At 39.4% G+C, this 25,052-nt stretch overlaps 1 protein-coding gene across 1 annotated transcript in view; it reads left to right on the forward strand.

Moving 5' to 3' along the window:
- MYOM2 (myomesin 2) overlaps positions 1 to 25,052 on the forward strand; it is a 140,198-nt gene that overhangs the window by 65,858 nt on the left and 49,288 nt on the right. The window contains exons 17-18 of the mRNA XM_075861936.1: positions 3,281 to 3,468; positions 16,171 to 16,297. Coding sequence (XP_075718051.1) covers positions 3,281 to 3,468; positions 16,171 to 16,297 — 315 coding nt within the window. The remainder of the gene's footprint in view (positions 1 to 3,280; positions 3,469 to 16,170; positions 16,298 to 25,052) is intronic.

Genomic DNA, 25,052 nt, shown 5'->3' on the forward strand with positions numbered 1-25,052 from the left:
CGCGTCACTTGGCACATTCGTCCCCCATAAGGATTGATGGAGCTAAAGAGACGTTGTACAACCAGTCACTGAAAAAAAAAATCCTTGTCATGACAGCCCTGCAGGTGTTCTTCTATCTAGTGAACAGACTCGAGTTTGCAACATAGTTGGATACATTTTCCTCCATTTGTTTGAAGATATTGCCCGTCACTCCAGTACAGTTTATTTTTTCCTCTCTGACTGATTTTATATTAGGACAGAATTCTGTCCACAATGACATCATAATGGCACCAACTGCTTCTTCAGCAAGACATAGTCATAAGTACAGGCAAATACGTCTATAGCAACATGTATCCATTATGAATACACGGCTTCACTTCTATTCTGTGCCGCACAAATTTATTAATGTGGCATATTTCTAACAAAATAACCTTCTACCACGTCTCCTCTATTTCATGTGGAAACGTAATAAAAGCTTGAAGAAAACATTATATACCCATAGTGTCTGAAATTATACCCATTATTTCCTCCTTTAAAAAATTTTTGGTCCGCATGCCCACTACACCACTAGATGAATACCTTTAGGGGTTTAGTTTTTAAAATTGGGTCATTTCTGCGTGGTTTTTTTTTGTTCAGGCAGCTCAATGCCTCTAAATGCATGATATGGGGCCTAGAATTTATTCAATTATGCCCTGAAAGCCAAAGGGTGCTCCCTTTCTTTTTGGCCCAGCCACACGTCTAATAAGCAGATTATGGCAACAATGAGAGTATTTTTGAAAACAGGAGAAACGGGGTGATAGATTTTGGGGTGTGTTTCTTCATTTTCATGTTCGCTTTACAAAGAAATCGGTCTTCAAAGTGATACTTTTATATAAAAAGTGATTTTTTTATTTTATTTCACCAGCTATGCATTAAATTTAGCAAAAAACTGTGGGGTCAAAATACTCACTACACCCCTAGATAAATACCTTAAGGGGTCTAGTTTTCTAAATGGGGTCGTTTATGGGGAGTTTCTATCGTTCTGGTAGTTCAAAACCTCTCCAAATGTACAGTGGGGCCTAAAACATTTTCAAGCAAAATAGGAGTCCTGAAAGCCTCCGGGTGCTCCCTTTCTTTCGGGCCCTGCTGTGTGTCCAGGCAACACATTAGGGTCACAATGGGGGCATTTTTGAAAACAGGAGAAACAGGGTGATAGATTTTGGCGTGTGTTTCTTCATTCTTATAGTCGCTTTACACAGAAATCGGTCTTCAAAGTGATACTTTTATTAAAAAAGTGATTTTTTTTTTTTTTTTACCTGCTATGCATTAAATTTAGCAAAAAACTGTGGGGTCAAAATACTCACTACACCCCTAGATAAATACCTTAAGGGGTCTAGTTTTCTAAATGGGGTCGTTTATGGGGAGTTTCTATCGTTCTGGTAGTTCAAAACCTCTCCAAATATACAGTGGGGCCTAAAACATTTTCAAGCAAAATATGAGTCCTGAAAGCCTCTGGGTGCTCCCTTCCTTTCAAGCCCTGCTGTGTGTCCAGGCAATGCATTAGAGTCACAATGGGGGCATTTTTGAAAACAGGAGAAACAGGGTGATAGATTTTGGCATGTGTTTCTTCATTCTTATGGTCGCTTTACACAGAAATCGGTCTTCAAAGTGATACTTTTATGAAAAAAGTGATTTTTTATTTTTTTTCACCTGCTATGCATTAAATTTAGCAAAAAACTGTGGGGTCAAAATACTCACTACACCCCTAGATAAATACCTTAAGGGGTCTAGTTTTCTAAATGGCGTCGTTTATGGGGAGTTTCTATCGTTCTGGTAGTTCAAAACCTCTCCAAATGTACAGTAGGGCCTAAAACATTTTCAAGCAAAATATGAGTCCTGAAAGCCTCCGGGTGCTCCCTCCCTTTCGGGCCCTGTCGTGTGTCCAGGCAACGCATTAGGGTCATAATGGGGGCATTTTTGAAAACAGGAGAAACAGGGTGATAGATTTTTGGGTGTGTTTCTTCATTCTCATGGTCGCTTTACAAAGAAATCGGTCTTCAAAGTGATACTTTTATGAAAAAAGTTAAATTATATTTTTTTATGCCTGCTTTGCATGAATTCTTACAAAAAAACTGTGGGGTCAAAATACTTACAACACCCCTTAATAAATACCTTAAGGGGTCTAGTTTTCAAAATGGGGTCACTTGTGGGGGTTTCCACCATTCTGACACCTATGAGCCTATGAAAACCTGGCTTGGTGCAGGAAAACAAAATGTACTACAAAATTTATAAAATTATTACTTAACTTGTAAGTCCTCTAAATTGCTCAAAAATTAATTTTTTTTTCAAAAGTGCTGCCAAAATAGAGTAAAGAGATGGAAATATATATTTAATAAAAAAAATTGTACAGTATGTGTGTACATATGTGACATATTGCAGTTAAAAATAGGGAAAAATGATAATTTTTACAAAATTTCTTCAATTTTTCTATTTTTTAAGTTATTTCCGCAAATCGTATCAGTCTACTTTTACCACTAAAATAAAGTACAACATGTGACGAAAAAACAATGTCAGAATTACTTGGATATTCAAAACTTTCACAGAGTTATTCTCTGATAAAGTCACACATACCAGATTTGACAAATTTGGCTTAGTCATTAAGGTCCAAACAAGCTTGGTCACTAAGGGGTTAACTAACTGATTAATTGGTTTGCCACATACATGGTAATAGTTTGTGTTATATGACTTTCATCTTTGCATGGCACACTGAGTACCAGGCTGCGCTCATCGCTTTTAATATTGAACTTGTCTATGAAATTGTGACCACTTCTGCGTGATAGCTGCGCTAGGGACCTTTTGCTTTATTTACAGGATTCTGCGAAATGTATTTCACTTTAAAGAGTCGTCCATTTATATAGGTTAGAATGGAGCCGAGTACAGTCTCCCTTAAAGAGAAGCATTTTCATATTTGTCATGAAAGGATATACAGTGTTACACCCATTTGTAAGAGCAATGCATTACCTGAAGCGTCATTTACCAAATTCTTCCACAGCAGGTCAACACATACTTGCCGGAATTGCTGGTTTTTTTCTACAATTATTACAATAAGTCAAAGTGGTATTATCATTTTATAACGATTAAGTAACATGCTATTTTTAATTATTTTGTTTTACTGTTAAACTTTAATTACATTTATACAGATGTAAGGACTCTTTTTTTTTTTAGAGCAGCAGAATGAAAGACTGTTCTATGTAGAGCTGCCTATCTAAAGCTATTTAAAGAACAGATGTAGCTCAGTAAAAATGTTACCTTTTTTTTTCAGCAACTCCTTCACATCCATATGGAATTACCCTTCTGAGTTGTGATGGCCAATCCATGACCTTAGGCTGGAAGTTACCCAAATTCACTGGAGGATCCAATATCAGTGGATATTATATTGATAAGCGAGAGGCTAATCATCTTAATTGGCATGAAGTAAATGGTAAACAAGTTCAAGAAAGGATCTATAAGGTTTGTCATCCTGAAATCTCGGAATATTTAAACAACGATACGATTTGTTATGGCACCAAATTATTCTTCATGAAATGTGTAGTATCGTATTGCTATACCATTTCTCATCTTTTGGAAATATCACACACATAGTTAGAATTATCTACTAAAATATTTGTCTTCTCCATACAACTTTCCTTTGCCTGTATTGTTTTTTGTTTTGTTTTTACAGAATACAATGTGTGACAAATAACTAATAATAACAAATAATAGTAGTTTCCTGACATGTAATTAATAAATAAATTATATCTATCTGTCTGTCTGTCTGTCTGTCTGTCTGTCTATCGATCTATCACAACAGACATAAGTTTGTAGCCAAGTTTATCTTGACTGATAACTTGCTGCAGCATGATATCACACAACAAAAGCCATTGAAAAGCCATTAAAAAAGTCAAGTTAAAATTTCTTGGCACTGTATTTACGCCTGATGCACACGGCCGTATGGGCCGTCCGAGACCCGTCACTAATGCGAGGAAAGATAGGTAGGACATGTTCTATCTTTCCTCGGATAGGAGACTCAGACCATTTTTCACGGACCCGATTCACCCACTAAAGTGAATTGGTCCGTGAAGACTATCGGGTCAAAAACGGCCCAAGTGGCACAACACTCATGTGCATGAGCCATTAATGTGTTAAAAGCCAAGATAAAGATGGCTTTATCTGTAGTAGTGTGGATGACACTACTGCAATTATATGCTCCTGTAGCATCTGCTACTTCATCTGCTGATGATTGCCCTGTTTACACAGGGTAATATTTGAGGGCGAGTATTTGTACGAGCACTTGTTCAACTAATCATTGGACCCAGTAAATGGGCCTTTAGTGACAGTTGGAGAAATATGGCTGACAAGAATTGACCTCAATATACCTAGTTTCAAATGTTAATAAATGAGGGCTAGCAGTGAGTTGAAAAGCCATCATTATCAATAGAAAAGCATTCAATTAATAGTCAAATGCTTGCTACACAAATGAGATGACGGCAGGTGTCAACTAATAATATGGTGCCTGGACCATCTTTAACTGGTTGTCGTCCTGAGCGGCGGGTACTTCGCACATTAGGACGAGCATTCTCGTCCTGTGTGACAGCCGTCTCTGTGCCTGGTCGAGAGCGGGGCAACGGCTGTAATACACAGTCATGGCCCCGCTCTAACAGCGGAGAGACGAGAAACATCCTCTCTCCCCATTAACCCCTTGAATGCCGCGATAAAAGCTGATCGCGGCGTTCAAGGAGGGGGGACTGCACTTTGATCGCATCACAGAAAATAACTGACGCGATCAAAGCCCAGGGCTGTCTGAACATATTTCCTGTTGTTAGGGCATACTGTGGTATGCCCTAACAACTGCCTGTGTACAATCAGTACACAGGCTAATGTACTGGCATATAGATCTATGCCAGTATATTACAGTTAAAAAATAAATATCAAAATGAAAAATCCCTTTATGGGATTAAAAAAAAAAGTTAAATGAATGTAAAGAAAAAAACAATGATAAATAAATAAATAAAAAGTTAAAAAAAATACACAGAAATACAAATTTTTTATAATAAATAAACTTTTTAAAATATAAGTCCCAAAACATGAAATAATATAGACATGTTTGGTATCGCCACGACCGTAACAACCTGTACAACAAATGTATAACATTATTTATGATGATCGGTGTATGGTGTAAAAAAAAAAATATTAAAACTGCTGCGGAACTGCTTTTTTTTCTGCATTTTTGCCAGAATAAAAATTTATATACACTACCGTTCAAAAGTTTAGGGTCACTTAGAAATGTCCTTATTTTTTAAAGAAAAGCACAGTTTTTTTCAATGAAGATAACATTAAATTAATCAGAAATACACTCTATACATTGATAATGAGCTAAATGACTATTCTAGCTGCAAACGTCTGGTTTTTAATGCAATATCTACATAGGTGTATAGAGGCCCATTTCCAGCAACCATCACTCCAGTGTTCTAATGGTACATTGTGTTTGCTAACTGTGTTAGAAGGCTAATGGATGATTAGAAAACACTTGAAAACCCTTGTGCAATTATGTTAGCACCGCTGTAAACAGTTTTTCTGTTTAGAGGAGCTATAAAACTGACCTTCCTTTGAGCTAGTTGAGAATCTGGAGCATTACATTTGTGGGTTCGATGAAACTCTCCAAATGGCTAGAAAAAGAGAGCTTTCATGTGAAACTCGACAGTCTGTTCTTGTTCTTAGAAATGAAGGCTATTCCATGCGAGAAATTGCTAAGAAACGGAAGATTTCCTACAACGGTGTGTACTACTCCCTTCAGAGGACAGCACAAACAGGCTCTAACCAGAGTAGAAAGAGAAGTGGGAGGCCCCGCTGCACAACTGAGCAACAAGACAAGTACATTAGAGTCTCTAGTTTGAGAAATATACGCCTCACAGGTCCTCAACTGGCAGCTTCATTAAATAGTACCCGCAAAACGCCAGTCTCAACGTCTACACTGAAGAGGCGACTCCGGGATGCTGGCATTCAGGGCAGAGTGGCAAAGAAAAAGCCATATCTGAGACTGGCTAATAAAAGGAAAAGATTAATATGGGCAAAAGCACACAGACATTGGACAGAGGAAGATTGGAAAAAAGTGTTATGGACAGATGAATCGAAGTTTGAGGTGTTTGGATCACACAAAAGAACATTTGTGAGACGCAGAACAACTGAAAAGATGCTGGAATAGTGCCTGACACCATCTGTCAAGCATGGTGGAGGTAATGTGATCGTCTGGGGTTGCTTTGGTGCTGGTAAAGTGGGAGATTTGTACAAGGTAAAAGGGATTTTGAATAAGGAAGGCTACCACTCCATTTTGCAACGCCATGCCATACCCTGTGGACAGCGCTTGATTGGAGCCAATTTCATCCTACAACAGGACAATGACCCAAAGCAAACCTCCAAATTATGCAAGAACTATTTAGGGAAGAAGCAGGCAACTGGTATTCTATCTGTAATGGAGTGGTCAGCGCAGTCACCAGATCTCAACCCCATAGAGCTGTTGTGGGAGCAGCTTGACCGTATGGTACGCAAGAAGTGCCCATCAAGCCAATCCAACTTGTGGGAGGGGCTTCTGGAAGCATGGGGTGAAATTTCTCCCGATTACCTGAGCAAATTAGCAGCTAGAATGCCAAAGGTCTGCAATGCTGTAATTGCTGCAAATGGAGCATTCTTTAACGAAAGCAAAGTTTGAAGGAGAAAATTATTATTTCAAATAAAAATCATTATTTCTAACCTTGTCAATGTCTTGACTATATTTTCTAGCCATTTTGCCACTCATTTGATAAATATAAGTGGGAGTTTTCATGGAAAACACAAAATTGTCTGGGTGACCCCAAACTTTTGAACGGTGGTGTAAATTAAATGATAATGTATTTGTACCAAAAAATGGTATGTTCATAAAGTACAACACGTCCCACAAAAAACAAAGTCTCATAAAACTATGTCATACAAAAAATAAAAAAGTTATGAGCATCTGGATGCAAAGAGGGGAATATAAAAAAATTGTTCTGTCCTCAAGGCCAAAATTGGCCGTGTCCTTAAGGGGTTAATCTCCGCCCTAACAGGAAGATTTTGAGGAAATTATAAGAAGCAAAAGAGGCTTTAAATTACATTTTCTAAGATCAAAGCCTTGGAACAGCTGCTAAAGACTATAAGGGTATGTTCACACGGCCAAATTACGGACGTTGACAAACCTCTGCCCATTGAAAGCAATTGGCTGACGTTTGTCTGTTCACACGAGGCATATATGTACGCATCGCTGTCAAAAGACGGCGCGTAAATAGACGCCCGCGCCAAAGAAGTGTCATGTCACTTCTTCAGACGTAAATGGAGCCGTTTTCCATGGACTCCATGGAAAACCAGATCCAGTTACGTCCGTAATGGACGTGGCGTTCAAGCGCCTGCACATGCCGTTACGGCTGAAATGACGGGGCTGTTTTCTCCTGGAAAGCTACCAATGACAGATTTTTTTCTATCTGTTCTTCCATTTATCTCCCGACGTAAACTATACAAGCTGCCTTATAATAAGTAACTGGAGTAGAAAAAAGTGCATTAAACCCATTTAAAAATAATCTGAGCTGGCACTGGAAGTTTAATGTCCATATTTAGAGAAATGGTAATTAATAGAATACATCTTCCTCTTATTAGAGATTTGCTGTTCCAGGTATGGCAAATATATAGTTAATCAATTTAATGTTAATATCGATGCAAAAAGCACCTATAATAATAATTATGTAAACCTGTACCTGAATATGGTACCAAACATTAACAGTCACATACGAAAGAGAATAAGAAAACAAATTATGTGATAATACAGTGAAACCTCCCCAGAAGACCACTCCTTTGAGAAGACCCCCCCATACAGACCAAATTTTTCTGTGACAGATTTTCTCCACCATTAAAGTCCATGGAAGCTGCACCACCTAGTTAACTCAGAGGCCACTTTTTTAGCAAATTTTTCAGTAAAAAGACCATAAATTGGACTTACATGTGCTGTAAATCATCCGGTTGGCACATGAGGGATGAGGAGCTTCCAACACCATTGGGGCAGAGAGAGCAAGAGGAGGTGTATTTCCAGGACCATGGAGCATCATAATAAAGGAGGGAGGAGGATGGAGGCTGCCAAAGGAAGGGTGCTGCACACATCATGCTGCACTGAACGGCCTATGTGATTGCTAAGCAAGAGAGCCTACAGATAGCCACTAGGGTGTCATATGTAGAGCAGAGCCTGACTGGGGTCTAAAAATGAGGGGAGCCATGCTGGTGTACTGTATAAGAGTGAGAGGGGGAACCATGGTGAGAACTAAGAATGAGAGAGGTAGCCCTAATGTGGACCAGGAATAATAGGGGAGCCATGCTGGGGACCAAGAGTAGAACCATACTGGTGAATAAGATTTAGAGGGGAGCCATGCTGGGTACCAGGAATGAAAAGGGAGCTATGCTGAGACCTAGAAATAGAGGGTAGCCATGCTGGGGACTAGGAATGAGAGGGGAACCATGTTGAGGACCAGTAATGAGAGGTGAGCCATACTGGGAATTAAAAATTAAAGCCGAGCCATGCTGGGGAATCGGAATTAGAGGGTAGTCATGCTAATCACCAGAAATGAGAGGGGCAAGCTGGAGACTAAGAATAAGAAGGGAGCCATTCTGGGGACTAGGAATGAGAGGGGAACCAAGCCCAGGACTATAAATGAGAAGGGAGCCATTCTGGGGACTAAGAATGAAAAGGAGCCATTCTAAGGGCTATGAATTAGAGGGTTCTTTATTTGTGTGTTTTATATGTTTGCTAACTGCATTACACACTTTAACCTGCATTCTGTGTCTTGGACCACCCTCATTAGAGACAATTTTTCTATTTGATTTTGAGTGGTCGGCTCAAAGGTGTTTCACTGTATATGTTCCTGAGTTATCTTTTTATGGGAAGTATAGTCCTAGCATTATAATCATGAAGTTAAACCTCAGGATAAACATTGCTATGGGTGCCTGGCCTGTAAGAGAGTGCTGCAGTTCATGGAAATATGGGGGTTTCTGCAATATGTGGTAGGCTTCCAGAGCAGTTTTAACTGTTATGAGTATGGAGTATCTTACATACAGGAGTTTCCTATTTTAATTATTTTTTTCTCTCTCTTATTTTAAATACTGAGTGTATGAAAAAAGTATGTTTGGAAATTCTGTTCACATTTATCTAGTTTTACCCTTACACTGTATGTGCCTATGCCCGTACTGAAAACATGACTACAGTACGGGACAGTTGTCCTGCAGAGAGGCAGGGACTCCTAGCATTGTACATAACTATGATGCTAGGAGCCCGGCTCCCTGCACTGAGTTCGGTCCGGGACTTCCGGCCGAAATACGTCCGTCCATTACGGACGTTAATGTGGTCGTGTGAACCCAGCCTTAGAGACAGGGACTGTTGTGAGTGATTACAATCTGTTTACAACACTTATGTTGGTGCTATATAACCACAGGGAAATAAATATACACGGTCATATTAAGAATCAAACACATTACAAGTAATTTTGCACACTATAAAACGGAAGGCAACTTGAAATAGCACTTTTGTACGTAAAATGAGATTTAGCGCAATTGTGGGACTTTTTCTAGATAAAAAACTGATGCATTTAGTGTTCATATGCCAGGAATACTGTAACCAGTAGATTTTAGCAGTCATCAATCTGTCAGAACTCAATGAGATAATATACCATTGTGCACTCATGAAACAAATTACATCTGCAAGTAATTTGGACAAAGCAGATCTAATAGTACTTTCACACAATTATTTTAGCGCTTACTCCATCTCCTAGTGATGAATCTTTATCTCTTCAACAGCTCTTAGCTAATAGAATGGTTTCCTTCGTTTTTAATCCTTTCAAATTTTTCCTATAATTATGCATTATTGTAATAGTATACACTATAAATTGCAAGGGTCCAGGTTAGTTTTATACTTCTCTCTTTCATTTTGTAATAAATTGAATTATAATAATATACATAAAAATGAAAGACATATCTTGTTTTACATATTTGCACATGCCACTAAATGTCTTAAAATCAGGTCTTTTTGTTCAATGTTCTTTTTATTGAAATTTCACCCAAAAAACTATAACAGTATTCCATATATAATTTCACAAATGATTATTTTTTTTTTTTACAGAAGAGCCTTTTCTAATTCTGTGTAGTCCTTTATTAATGCTGACATTTTTGGTCTATCTATCTATCTATCTATCTATCTATCTATCTATCTATCTATCTATCTATCTATCTATCTATCTATCTATCTATCTATCTATCTATCTATCTATCTATCTATCTACGTAGCTAAAGGCTCATGGGCCCTGGTGCAAGAATTCAGCTTGGACCCCCTACCCCTCCCCAACACCACCAGACTCCTGCATGTGACTATGCCTAGCCGCCTTGCCCAACAGCCCCCATGGATGCTCCCACAGTATAATACCTCCCATAGCTGCCTCCACCATATATTGCCCCCACACACAGTATAATGGCCCCCATAGTTGTCCCACACAGTATAATGCTCCCCATAGCTGCCCCATACAGTATTCTCCCCATATCAGCCCCCACAGTATAATGCCCCCATACAGTATAATGCCCCCCATAGCTGCCCCCACATAGTATAATGCTCCCCATATCAGCTCCCACAGTATAATGCCCCTTATACAGTATAATGCCCCCCATAGCTGCCCCATACAGTATAATTCTCCCCATAGCTGCCCCCATACAGTATAATCCTCTCCATAGCTGCCCCATACAGTATAATGCTCCCCATAGCTGCCCCCACACAGTATAATGCCCCAATAGCGGCCCTCGCACAGTATAATGCCCCCAATACAGTATAATGCCCCCCATAGCTGCACCCATACAGTATAAAGCCCCCATAGTTACCCCCATACAGTATAACACCCCCATAGCTGCCCCATACAGTATAATTCCCCCCATAGCTGCCCCTACACAGTATAATGCTCCCCATATCATCCTCCATGGTATAATGCCCTCCATATCAGCGCCCATTACAGTATAATGCCCCCGCCATATCAGCCCCCCCACATACAGTATAATGCCCACATATCAGCTCCCCAGACAGTATAATGCCCCCCATATCAGCCCCCATACAGTATAATGCTCACATATAAACTCCCCATACAGTATAATGCCTCCCATATGAGCTCCCTATACAGTATAATGCCCCCATTATCAGCTCCCCATACAATATAATGCTCCCCCATATCAGTTCCCCATACAATATAATGCCCCCATATCTGCTCCCCATACAGTACAATGACTCCCATATCAGCTCCCCATACAGTATAATGCCCCCCCATATATGCTCCCCATACAGTATAATGCCCCCTGGCCATATCAGCCCCCCATACAGTATAATGACCCCCACAATATCAGCCCCCATACAGTATAATGTAGCCATATGTTTATGATAGAAAAATAATAAAATTACTTACCTATCCCCGTTCCCACACCGGGTGGAGGATCCTTCCCCTGCTTTGGTCAACTATGAGTGAATTGGCGCAGACTGGCGCGATGCCAACAATACATTGCACTTGTCTGCATCAAGACATTCATAGCTCAGGGCACAGTGAATGCTGGAGGAAGGAGCCATTAGCTCCTTGCTCCAGTATTGAATGGAATCGGGACCTCGGTGAGTGACTCACGATCACCTGGAGGTCTTCACACGACCCACAGTTTGTAATGTATTGTATTGTGCAGTTTGCGATAGAGAGTGGGGTGTAATTTAATGGCCCCCCTCTCCTCTCTCCACCGCAAACACAGACAGCACAATACAATACATTATGGACCCCCTCTGCAGCTCACCTTGAGTCTTCCAGGATCTTCCGCACCGGCTCTTCCACGCTCGCTGGAACACCCCTACTGTGATGTCACGGTCAAATGGTACACTGATTGTACCATGTGTCTGTAAAGTCTAAGGAGCCCTGCCCATAACCAGGAAGTGCCCGTGTCACGGGACCGAGATTTTTTTTTAATCATTAGCGCGCTGTGTGGCAATGGGGGCCCTGTGGGCCCCCAGGCTTAGGGACCTGGTTTCAACCCCTATAGTTATGCCACTTTATCTATCATCCAGAGGTTTAAGTTGGCCATACACATTAGATAAATGTTGCCTGAACCCACCAATTTAGTCGAGATTGGGCATGCTAAATTTCCGAACCTTTGTTTCTTTGAGAAATAAACTGCTGCCAGGCCCATTGAAAACCATGTACAGTGCGCTTGGCCTACGAATAGATGATAGTCGAACGAGTGTTCAGTCAACAGATTGGACAGAACTGCTCACGTGAGCAGCCCTGGCCAATCTGAGAACAGTGAAGTGTCTTAGACTCGTAGTCTAAGAAGCGTTACAGCCATTTTGGGACAGAACAGAGGAAACCCTAAAACGGCAGATCCATGGCCTAGCGGGGAAACTGGAGGGCATCAGATGTTATTACTTCATATACACCATCATATTTAAAATGTTGTCCCAGGACCGGAGGGTCGCTTTGAGTGCACAATTTTCCATTGGTCATTTGCCTCTCTCTGTGACAGCGATCAAGAATGCTTAGGGGCAAATTTACTAATACTGTCTAAAGTTTAGACAGTGTAAACTTAGACAAGACAGTCAGAAAATGCACCAAATATGGTTTTGGTGCATTGTGTTGTATTTTAACCATGCCCACTTTCCACTAGACCACACCCCTTTCCAAATAAATCATTTCCCCTGGTGAGCGAGACGCAAAAATTGTCTAAAACAGTTAATAAATGTGGCGGACAGCATGTTCGCCAGAATTCCGTTTTCATTTTAGCCAGATTTCTGCCACATTTTGAATAGTTAATCTGCCCCGTTGTATTTTAGCAGCCTTCCTCCCTACTCTGTTGACAAGATGGATAGTTATGTATTGTTTCATATTCTTGCACCTATTAAAGATCAGTGCAAAAAGTGGGGAATGGGGCAACTGTCAGATGACAGTGCCTACTATAACTGTGGTCCTGTGAAGAGTACATTGACAATGCTCCTACTAAACAAATTGGGTTACCTTGCAAGTTTACCCCACTTGCTTAGTAGGGTAGCAGCATATATGGTTGTCATGACTTATATAGTGTGTACACCTAATAGTTTTAGTTATTTCTACTACTGTAGTATGTCTTGCCCGGTCAGTTGGAATATAGTTATTACTTTTTTTGTTGATTCCGGTTTACAAGGTAAATAAAGTGGAAATATGTTTTAGTACAGATGGTGTTTATGTAGATAAGTTCTTAAAATGTCAATATTTCAAGTATTTATTTATGTAGAGTCTGACTTTCTCTTGTGATGTAATTTGCTTGAACTTGATTGTCCAGGTTCGGTGGACGTTGCTGTTAACATATCCTGCCTATTCAATGTCTGATAGAGTAGACTTTAGAGAGCTCATTTATCACGCTTAAACCCTGGAAAGAATACAGTAATATTAAAATGACACTGAAGCTATTTTATTTAAATTGAATATATGAATATTTTGCACTGTTCAAGTAAATGTGTATATTTGTCAGGATGTTATTTGACCCATTGTCTGCCACGGATTTATTATGTATCTCGTACCAAGAATGCCCTTTCCAGGCCAGTGGTTTATGTAGATGAAACACTGCATAATTATGGATCAAACCCTAAAATAACCAATATTAAGGGACAATTTTCATTACATATTTTTGTTCTCATGATCTGCGAAGACACATAGTGGACATTATTGAAATATAGCCTGCTATATTGCAGCAAGTATTAGGCCTCATGCTCACGACTGTAGCCATTTGCACGGCCGTGATTTTCGGGTCGGCCGGCTGCGGACTGTCATTATTTTCAATAAGCTCGGACCGCAGAAGGCGGCCGTAATAAGGCATGTCCGTTCTTTCTGCGGTGCGGGCTCCCGGGCCATGCATGGGCCGTAAAAACTACGGTCGTGTGCATGGCCCCATAGAACTGAATGGGGCTGCAATTCTCCCATGGATTTTCGGGGGAATTGTGGCCGCAAAAGCATGTTCGTGTGCATGGGGCCTTAGAGTGTATGAGACAAAATCTAAGGCTTACTGCAGGTCTATTTTATGGCCTTCTAAAATCCTTTGCTGTTTCTTGTTCGGTAGAAATCCATGTTATATAGACGTGCATAAAGAGTGCACAAAGCCATGATGAGCACCAACAGTATTCCCTAGAATATAATGATAATGTTGGTATTATTAAGACAATAAATTTATAGATCAATTTTCATTTATTGCATTGTGATCGTACCCACCGTAAATGTATTGTATAAATGTCATTTGCTTATAATTGCTGTAATTGTTTAGCGCCCCATTGTTTACAAGCTCATTATATTATCAGCCAAAAATGTACCACAGAACCAGCAGGTTATTATTGATCATATTACATTAGATTTCCCTTTCATGGTTTAAAATAGAATGATTGTTGGAAATAAGCAGAAAGCAATAGTTACAGTGCTTAAAAGCTGCGTAAACAATAATAACTGTCATTGAGGATAATATTGCAGTTGATAAGAAGATTAGTTGTAACATATATTAATTATAATCTAGTATAAAATCATGGGCCTTGTTTAGACTTGACTTAGGGACTTGTGTGGATCCTGAGAACTATTGATAGTAATATCCACAAATATACCTACATAACTGAAGCTTCTTAAGGTTGTGAACATTGGTGGTGAGATTGGTGATTTGGATCTATGCTATGTACTTATGACAAGTCTGAATATTGCCAGAATTGTTATCATTGGGAACCCCTTGCAAACACCATAAACACGTTGAAATTGAGCTCCAAAACAGAGGCTGTTTTCTCTTCTAATTAGCCTTGTATTTTCCCACCTTACACATATGCTGTGTGACATTACCCTCAGAGTTATTTATGTACTTTATATATTCTTTTTTTTATTAGTTCTGGTAGTTCTCCTGAAAATACTAGTTCTATTAATATGTCACCAGGATCCATCCCTTTAAATTAGGGAATTTCTAAGATGTCTTAATAAAACTAAGGTAACATGTGCTATCACACACACTATATAGCCCCTAGTAGTGCTGAGAGATGGGGCACACATTAGTTTATAGGACATACTTTTTTTTTTGCGCCAATAAGCACTTTGCATCACCATTTAGCTTAGGTAATTGGTTGTGGATTACACCACATGTTCATATCAGATACTCTGGCTAGATACTGTTATATAACATGTATACAATTATGACTTTATTTTACAAGGTCTACTGTTATAGGACAGGCAGATAATATATATATTCCTGGCTCATTTAAAAAAATGCAAGTCTGCGAAGAGGCTGCCATAAAACATCCTGCAGTTTGCTGATGGCCTGTTTTTGAATCCACAAGGAATCTGAAATGACTAGCTTCTTGGCTGCATTATTGGAACATTATCCCCTACAAAGGAAATCATTCCTATAATCATATGCGATATATTTTCATGCAATTCAAAAGTGTTTGTGTATGGGAATAACTGAACAAGTACTGTATGTATGTTGTAGAGCAGGACATACTCTGATCTAGCATTATGTGAGTTTAATATTCAGAATCCAGCACAAGAAATATCCCTGGATGGTAATGCCTTGCATTTGCCTTGTGATTTGGAACGGTTTAAGATTTGATGAAGGCGTAAAGTTCGTCCAAAACTTGTCTTTTATAAGTTCCATATCACGTATCATTTTCTTCAATCTTAAGTATGAATAATACATTATTTGTTTTGAATCATATTTATTGTAAACACCTTGAGGAGGAAGAAGAAACTTATGTGCTTCATTAGGGGACTTATTTGATTTTGGAGGTGTCATCTTCAATTTAGTGTTCTGTGCAGAGAAAACATTGTAAGAATAATGATGACAAACAGTTCTTTGTGCACGGACTTGAGCGCGGATGGTTTTGAAAAGCTGCTCCGTAGATAATCGGTATCCTGTTTGCAGTATCATACCTTACAGAGCATTTATTTAGTAAATTCCATTAGCTTTCTGAAACAAGTGACTCATTAAATGTTAAGGTGTGTAGTACCAATCACTGAATTTTAATGCAATAAGAGTTTAAAAGTTTTCTTTATGTTGTGTGACTTCTGTATTACTTTACTTTTATCCATATATAAAATTCAGTTCCTTTCCACTTATTACTCACAGGTCGAGAACCTAGAAGAGGGAGCTTTCTACGAATACAGAATTGCTGCAGGTAACATTGCTGGACTTGGCCTTCCTTCTGATCCCAGCGAACACTTTAAGTGCGAGGCTTGGACATCTCCTGAGCCAGGTGAGCCACATACGCTATAGTGTGGAGTTTTGCCTAAGATTTTTGTAGCAAGATTTTCCAATTTTAACTATTGAGTAGAAGCCGCAGTCTGCAGGAGTCCAGTAGGTTGCTTGCATGTGCTCCTATGCAGCTGTAACTCGACAGTTAAATTGATAAATCTTGCTACAAAAAGTATGTGTGTAGCCCCAGCCTAATATAACAGAGCTAGTGTAAACTGTGCAGTACGGCTCGTGGAAAAAGAAAATCCAATTCAATGCAGCAGTTTACCATTTCTAAATCTATTACTGTAGAACAGGTGTTGTAAAATGCTGTTATCCATAAAACACAAGAATATATGTTTAGGAATACAATCTTTTACATACTGTAATTTAAAATGAAAGCAGAAGAATTACAAGTACAAATGAGTCTTAACCCCTTGGAGACAACGCCATAAAAACTAAACCCAAAAAACAATAGCGGAATCTCTGTTTTATGCCCGTTTCAGCCAACAAATAACTGTTTTTCATTTTCTAGTACATTGTATGGTACATTAAAGGGTACTGCAAAAAACAAGCCCTAATATAGCTGTGTTGATGGAAAAATAAAAAAGTTAAGGCTTTTGGAAGGCAGCGAGGAAAAAATGAACATAAAAAAAGAAAATTGGCTGCATCATTAAGGGGTTAAGACTATTTGCAAATTTTCTTAGTTTTTTAATTTAGAAGCATTGGAGCAATAAAACAAAGTAGTTGCCCAGGTGGACATACAGAAGTCTTTAGTGTGAAATTCTCCGTTTATTGGAAGTAATTCACCCCACTGACATCTTTAGGAAGTGAATTTAATGCTGATTGCCATCTTCACTATGAAATAACACATTTCCTCAGTCTGACTTTCCATCTGCTAATACCTGCTCTTTTTTAATTAATTTTTATTGCTGGCTAACACATTCAGTGACCGTTATTTCAAGTCAATGATATAGAAAAGTAAAACCTTTCTCTAAGTAAGAATTACTTACATAATATCTATTTCAATTAGTGTTACAAAACCTTGTGGTAATATGTAAAGGGAATACTATATTAGGAAATTCTGGGCTTATAGAAAGGGGGGGGGGGGTGTCTGTGTGAAACTACAAAGAGCGTCCCCCACTCTGGAGGACCCGTCAAGTCGATGCATTACATCAACATCTCTTTAGTTTCCATGGAAAACACTGAGTATGATTTAGTTTCCATGAGGATTGAATACTGACTTCAGGGTTACCACACAGATTACAGCTAATGTCTGTGGGTTCCAACAGCAAGTCAAATGTGGATTAACCCTTAAAGGACCAGTGTCACAGAATTTTTTTTTTTTCAATCAATTTGCTTTTAGTGTTTTATTAAAAAAAATATTATTTATTTGTGTGTTTGTGTTTTACTTTTTTTATTTTTTCACTTTTTCTTGTCCATGGGGGCTGCCATTTTTTTTCCATCTCTGTATGTGTCGATTAACGACACATACAGACATGGAATACGGCACATACAGTCCCATAGTGAATGCGAACGGGGCCCGTTCCATCCACTATGCTGTTCGCCGTCTGTGTGGGAACGGCGCATGCGCTGCTCCCACACAGTCCAAATTGAAGGTCTTCGGCCGAGCGACGTCCGGCGCCATTTTCTTGTGGACCGGAAGCCGCGGCCGGACAGTAAGATTACTACTTCCGGTCGCGGCTTCCGGACTTGTGCACTTGGAGCGGAGGTAGCAGACGGAGCGGACGGACCGGAGGGAGCGGCGGCGGCAGGAGCAGGTAAGTTAGGTCTGTGTATGTACGTGTTTTACTGTGTGTTTACTACTGTATGTTAACCTACTGCACTGTGTGTTAGCTCAAAAAATGGCGACACACAGTGTAGGAGGTTTGACCGTTCAACCCCCTCGTTTCTCCCGGCCCTAGCCAGGATAAAGGAGGGGGGATTCTGAGAGCTCACTAGAGCGAGTGAGTTTTCTCGAATGTTGCAGTATAAAGCAATGTGGTTGATTTACCACATGCCAATGCTGCAATTTTGGGAATTGCTCCATCTAGTGACCAGCGCTGGGAAATGTTATAAATTAGAATCTAATTTATAATATTTCCTGACTCGTGAAAAAAAAAAAAAAAATAGAACAATGTTTAATCACCTATACACTAACTGTTTAACTAAATAAAAAAATAAAAAAATTTCTAGCGACACATTCCCTTTAAAAGAAGGGTCATCTGGTGTATTTTTAATTACTATCAACTTCTTTAAAATAACTCTTTCAGAGAGATTAGAAGTCCTCTCCAATACAGATGTATCCACTGTTAACTTTTCTTGTTATACAAATTACTATGATGATACAATATCGCGCCATCCAGTGAAAAAATGGATAGCATCCGTCAGAGGAATCTGTCATGGCCATCCAGTAAAAAACGCATAAAAGTTAACATGGGGGTCTATGGGCGACAGATGGCCGTCGGAGGCATACATTTGTGTTTACATGTGTGATTAACATCTCGCGCCTTGTCGGTTTAGATATAAGATAAGCTAGAACACATCAGTATATAGATTTATTATGGCCAAAAATATTTTCTTTATCAGCCAGAACTTTATTTCAACAATCTATCCTTCGTGGTCCAATAAAGTTTTACTAAGCATTTTGTATACTTTTCCAAAAGAACTGTTACTCTGCGCTCCAAGTTAGGCCCCATGCACACGACAGCAAAAAACCTCCGTTTTTGCGGACCGCAATTGCGGTCCGCAAAAACGGAGCCATTCACTTTCATTGAACACTGACACCTTTCCGTAGCACTACGGAAGGGTGTCAGTGCCATGGAAATGTTCCGGGAATTATGGAACATGTCCGTTCTTTCGCATTTTGCGGGCCGTGCTCCCATACTTCGTATGGGAGCACGGCCCGAAAATGCGGCTGTCAGTCAGCGGCCGGCCGTGCCCGCAAGCGCGGGCTGTGATTGCGGGCACGGTCGTGTGCATGGAGCCTAACTGTATATAGAGTAGGCTTACCTTTAACACACAGTCTAAATTATGTTTATTATGCCATGGTCAAACAGCAAGCGCGATCTGAACGCGATGTGCTGCTTCAGAAGATAACAGACATAGAAATAAGAATATAACTATGTTTCTTTTGTGTATTTCATGCAGTATATAATGTAGCACATATTGAATTACTTGCGGTTGTAGTGAATATGTAATAGAGAACTCCCAACTTCCTTTATCGCACTTGGATAAACATGACGTTGTATGGTTTTAAAATCCTAAATTAATCACAATTGAAACTACTTCTTTCCACTGAATAATGTAACTAGTGTCTGCACTTATCTGCATAAGAAGCTTGCTATATGTTATATGATTTATTCCATCTCTGCAGAATGCTCCACTATCTACCTTTGAGTAATCCCGAGTAATGTCTTTTTTATACTGGAAAGGGAGCTTAGATTGGTTATCAGTCAAACATTCTGATCAAAATCTAGCATGGCTTTTCAGTTTATTCTAAAAGAGAATATATTGTTTGCATGAGGCAACATACAACCCAGTATTATAATGGAAAAATTCAGGAACTGTAAAACAACTGAAAAAAACAACCAAAGCTGACATTTAACAAGCAAACATATGTATGTATATATATACTAATATATATATATATATATACACACGTCCCTCTATATCATCAAAATGTTAACTTATTTCAGTAATTCAATTCAAAAAGTGAAACTCATATATTGTATAGATTCATTACACACAGAGTGATCTCTTACCAGCATTTTTTTTTTCTTGTTTTGAAGATTATGGCTAACACTTAATAAAAACCCAGTTTAGTGTATCCGGAAAATTTGAATATTGGGTAAAAGTTCAAGATTGTAGACTCATGGCCACACTAATCAACACAAAACACCTGCAAAGGTTTCCTAAGCCTTTAAAAGGACTGGTCTGCTGCTCAGTGGTCCAAAGTCCTGTTTTCAGATGAAAGTACATTTTGCATTTCATTGGGAAATCAAGGTCCCAAGTTGCTTGCAGTCCAGTGGGAAGTTTCCACAGTCAGTTATGGTTTGGGGATTCATGTCATCTGCTGGTGTTGGTCCATTGAATTATATCAAGTCCAGAGTCAACGCAGCCGTCTACCAGGAAATTTTCGAGCACTTCATGCTTCCCTCTGCTGACCAGCTTTATGGAGATGCTGATTTCATTTTCCAGCAGGACTTGGCACCTGCCCACACTGCCAAAAGTACCAATACCTGGTATAATAACCACAGTGTCACTGCACTTGATTGGTCAGCAAACTAACCTGACATAAACCCCATAGAGAATCTATAGGGTATTGTCAAGAGGAAGATGAGAGACACCAGACCCAACAATGCAGATGAGCTGAAGGCCGCTATCAAAGCAACTTGGGCTTCCATAACACTTCAGCAGTGCCACAGGCTGATTCAAATAATCTTTTTTGAAATTCGAATTATTTAATATTCAAATATTCTGAGATACTAAATTTTGGGTTTTCATTAACTGTTAGCCATAATCATCAACATTAAAAGAAAAAAAAATGGAAATAGATCACGCTGTGTGTAATGATTCTATATAATATATGAGTTTCACTTTTTGAATTGAATTACTGAAATAAATTATCTTTTTGATATTATAATTAATTGAGAAGGACTAGTATATGTGTATATATATATATATATATATATATATATATATATATATATATATATACTGCTCAAAAAATGGGAACACTTACAGTAAGCATCACAGTATAACCCCAAGTCAATGAAACTTCAGGGATATTATTCTGTCCAGTTAGGAAGCAGGTAGGAGGTATTTCTGCAGCTGCAGCCCATTCAGTTTGCACAAGTAATCCAGTTTGTCCAGAATGGCACATCTAAATGTGCTGTCGAAAGAAGTTTTCTGTGTCTTCAAGCACAGTCTCAAGAGAATGGAGCAGATACCAGGACATGGGCCGTTACACTAGAAGAGACAGACAAGGCTGTAGAGGGACATCAGCCCATCAGAAGGACAGGTATCTGCTCTTTTGTGCAAGGAGGAACAGGAGGAGCACTGCCAGAGCGCTACAAAATGACCTCGAGCAAGGTTACTGGTGTGCATGTTTCTGACCAAACTGTCATGCGGGTCTGATGTCCTGTAGTGTGACCTGTGCTCACAGCCAAGCAACTTGCAGCTCGATTGGCATTCACCAGAAAACACCAGAATTGTCAGGTCAGTTCTCTTCACAGATGAGAGCAGCTTAATACTGATCATATGTGACACACCTGAAAGTTTCTGGAGATGCAGTAGTGAACGTTATGCTCCCTGCAACATCATCCAGCATGATCAGTATGGTGGTAGGTCAGTGATGGTCTAGGGAGGCATATCCTTGGAGGGTCGCACAAACCTCCACGTGATAGCCAACAGACACATGGGGGCCATACACACTACAGTCACATTATGAGTTGTCGTATCGATATATATACTAGTATATACTTAAAAAAAGATTTATTTTTTTTCCTGAGCCTTTTCTTGTCCTTTATTCTCCAAGACTGGGATGGGATTCAACAGAGAAGAAAGTGAAAAAACCTTCACATATTAAGCCTCATGCACACGACCGTGTGAGGCGGCCGAGTCCCATCAGTGATCCGAGGAAATATAGAACATGTCCTAACTCTCCTCGGATCGGAGACTCGGATCATTTTTCACGGACCCAATTCACCCTGAGCCTTTTCTTGTCCTTTATTCTCCAAGACTGGGATGGGATTCAACAGAGAAGAAAGTGAAAAAACCTTCACGTATTAAGCCTCATGCACACGACCATGTGAGCCAGCTGAGTCCCGTCAGTGATCCGAGGAAAGATAGAACAAAGATATATATCTTTCCTCGGATCGGAGACTCGGATGACTTTTCACGGACCCGATTCACCCGCTAAAGTGAATGGGTCCATGAAGACTATCGGGTGCCACTCGAATGCCATCAAAAACGGCCCGAGTGGCACAACGGTCTGTGCATGCGGCGTAAGTTTCTCCCAATTTAGACCTAATCCTGGTTGTGTCAAATGAAATAGCAAAAACATTGCACTATGACGCAACTGCAAAGTTTGACTAATATCCTGTCTTATCCGGGAGCTCACTGACATTACCTTCCTGAGAAAATGGTGCTAGGCATGGGAGTAACTACCATTGCAACAGGCATAGCAGCTCCGGAGCCTCAAAGACATTAGATAGAGATGTGCAGAGTGCAAGTAAGGGGAAAAAATACACATAGCAATGAATTTGATGATCATAACTTTTCCATCCCTTGAACATACTTGCTGCTGTTGGTGCTCATTACCGAGTGGGTTCCTTTTCCTAGTTTTTCTATGGAGCCCCATATTTAATATACAAATTAGTATTATGATATCATTGTTTAAAGTCAAACATTAATATCCAATTTTTTATTTATTCACTTTTCCTGTATTTGAAATATTTGTGGAGCGCAAATAAAAAGAGAGCTTTTTACATTACTTGTAAATGAATCGTTATGTGCGCAATGTTAATGATTTTGGAAACAAATTTTTGTTCATTGGATTACACATGCTATGGGATTTAGTGTTTTAGAAAATAATGGAACACATGCTGGATAGCTTGTAATCTATGGATGTGTGCTATTGAGATGTGGCTGTGATCCATGTATGCTGCATATAAATAAGGGCCAAGGATGAATACCCAACTGAATGTAACATATTGATCCAGCAACTGGGAAATATATATAAAAAAAATATAAATATATATATATATATATATATATATATATATATATATATATAAAACAGGAGGAAAAAAAGCAGCAAAAAAGCCACAAGTGTGCTCACCCAATCTTCATCCTGGGATCTGTAGTTCCTCAATGGAGTGCATTTGGAAGGGGGGCTTGCACTCAATATTCAGAAGAAAGAAAATTTCTCAGCACATCCGTAGACTACATAGTATAAAAAAGAGCTTTACTAGGTCATCTTAAAAAAAATCCATAGAGACACAGGTAAGGCGTGTGACAGTTAACGCGTTTTGAACAAAAGTGTACTTACTCATAGAAGGTATGAGCAAGAACACTTCTGTTCGAAACGCGTAAGCTGTGACACGCCTTACCTCTGTCCTGTATAGATTTTTTTTAAGATGACCTAATAAAGCTCTTTTTTTATACTATGTAGTCTACGGTTGTGCTGAGGAATTTCTTTCTTCAGTGTATATATATATATATATATATATATATATTCATTTATATACTAAGGGACTACTTTTTAGCAGTGTTCTCATTTGCTATCAGAAAAGTATTAATATTTTGAGGTATGGATTTGACTAGATGTTTTTACCATTCTTTTGAAATTCTGGTCTATGTTAACATAATAGTTTGCCACTGACTTGCAGATTTGTTAACTTCACACTAATTTTGCAAATCTCCAGTACCAATACATCCCAAATATCCTCCATTGGAGTGAGATTTGGTTACTGTACAAGCGGACATACACTGAACTCATTGGCATGTTTGTGTAACCTCCCTAAGATACATGTGGTTTTTGACATAGTTAGTTATCTTGCCGAAAGTAGTTATAAAAAAATGCACATTCAAGCCTCATGCACACGCCGTGGCCGTAATCACTGTCGATGATTGCGGGCACGGCCGGCCACCAACAGCTGCCTGCATTTTCGGACCATGCTCCCCTACAAAGTGGTAGAGCATGGTCCTTATAAAGCAAAATACAGGACAATTACGGATGATTTTTTACAGGCGTGTGCATGGGGCCTCAGGGGCCAAATGTGTGATATGAACACACACCATTATATAAACACTATCACTTGAGACAAGGCAGAATAGGTCCATGGAGCCTTGTGGCTTATGACCAATTCTGGTGCTCATTCTGCATCGTGCATCAAAGGTCAGGATTTGTCAGTCCATGCAATATTCATACCCTTTAACCCCTTCCCGCTCCTTGACGTACTATTCCATCATGATAAACGCATCGTTCGCGCTCCATGACGGAATAGTACGTCACGGGAGGAATGACCATATCGGCAATCCTCACGGCACATACAGGAGCTGTGACATCTGCTATCTCGTACAGCATTTCCCCCAGCTCCTTCAGCAGGGACCGATTGCGGTGGTCCCTGCTGATTAACCCCTTAGAAGCCGCGTTAATAGCGATCGTGGCTTATTAGGGGTTAAACCTCCATCGACATCCTGCTACATGGTTGCGGACGCCGATGGTTGCTATGGCAACCGGAGGTCTAACAATGGCCTCCAGCTATGCCATTTACAGAAGACTAGTGGGTCCTGACAGCTCTAATACACTGCACTATGCATGTAGTGCAGTGTATTAGAATTGCGAACAGGGCCTCCTGCCTTCAAGTCCCCCAGTGGGACAAACTAAAAAAGTTAAAAAAAGTTGTCTAAAAATAAAAAATATAAAAGTTTGAGAGTAATAAAAGTAAAAATCCCCTTTTTTCCCTTATCAGTCCTTTATTATTAAAAAAAAAATACATAAATAAATAAACTATACATAATTGGTATCGCCGTGTCTGTAACAACCTGAACTACAAAAGTATTTCATTATTTATCCCGTGCGGTAAACACCATAAAAGAAAATAATAATAAACAAACCATACCAGAATCACAATTGTTTGGTCACTTCACCTCACAAACAATGGAATAAAAAGAGATCAAAAAGTGACATGTAACCTAAAATTGTACTAAACAAAACTACAGTTTTTTACGCAAAAAACAACTCCTCACACGGCTTTCTTGATGGAAAG

The sequence above is a fragment of the Rhinoderma darwinii genome, chromosome 4, assembly GCF_050947455.1.
Source record: "Rhinoderma darwinii isolate aRhiDar2 chromosome 4, aRhiDar2.hap1, whole genome shotgun sequence".
In the NCBI taxonomy this organism is placed as follows: Eukaryota; Metazoa; Chordata; class Amphibia; order Anura; family Rhinodermatidae; genus Rhinoderma; species Rhinoderma darwinii.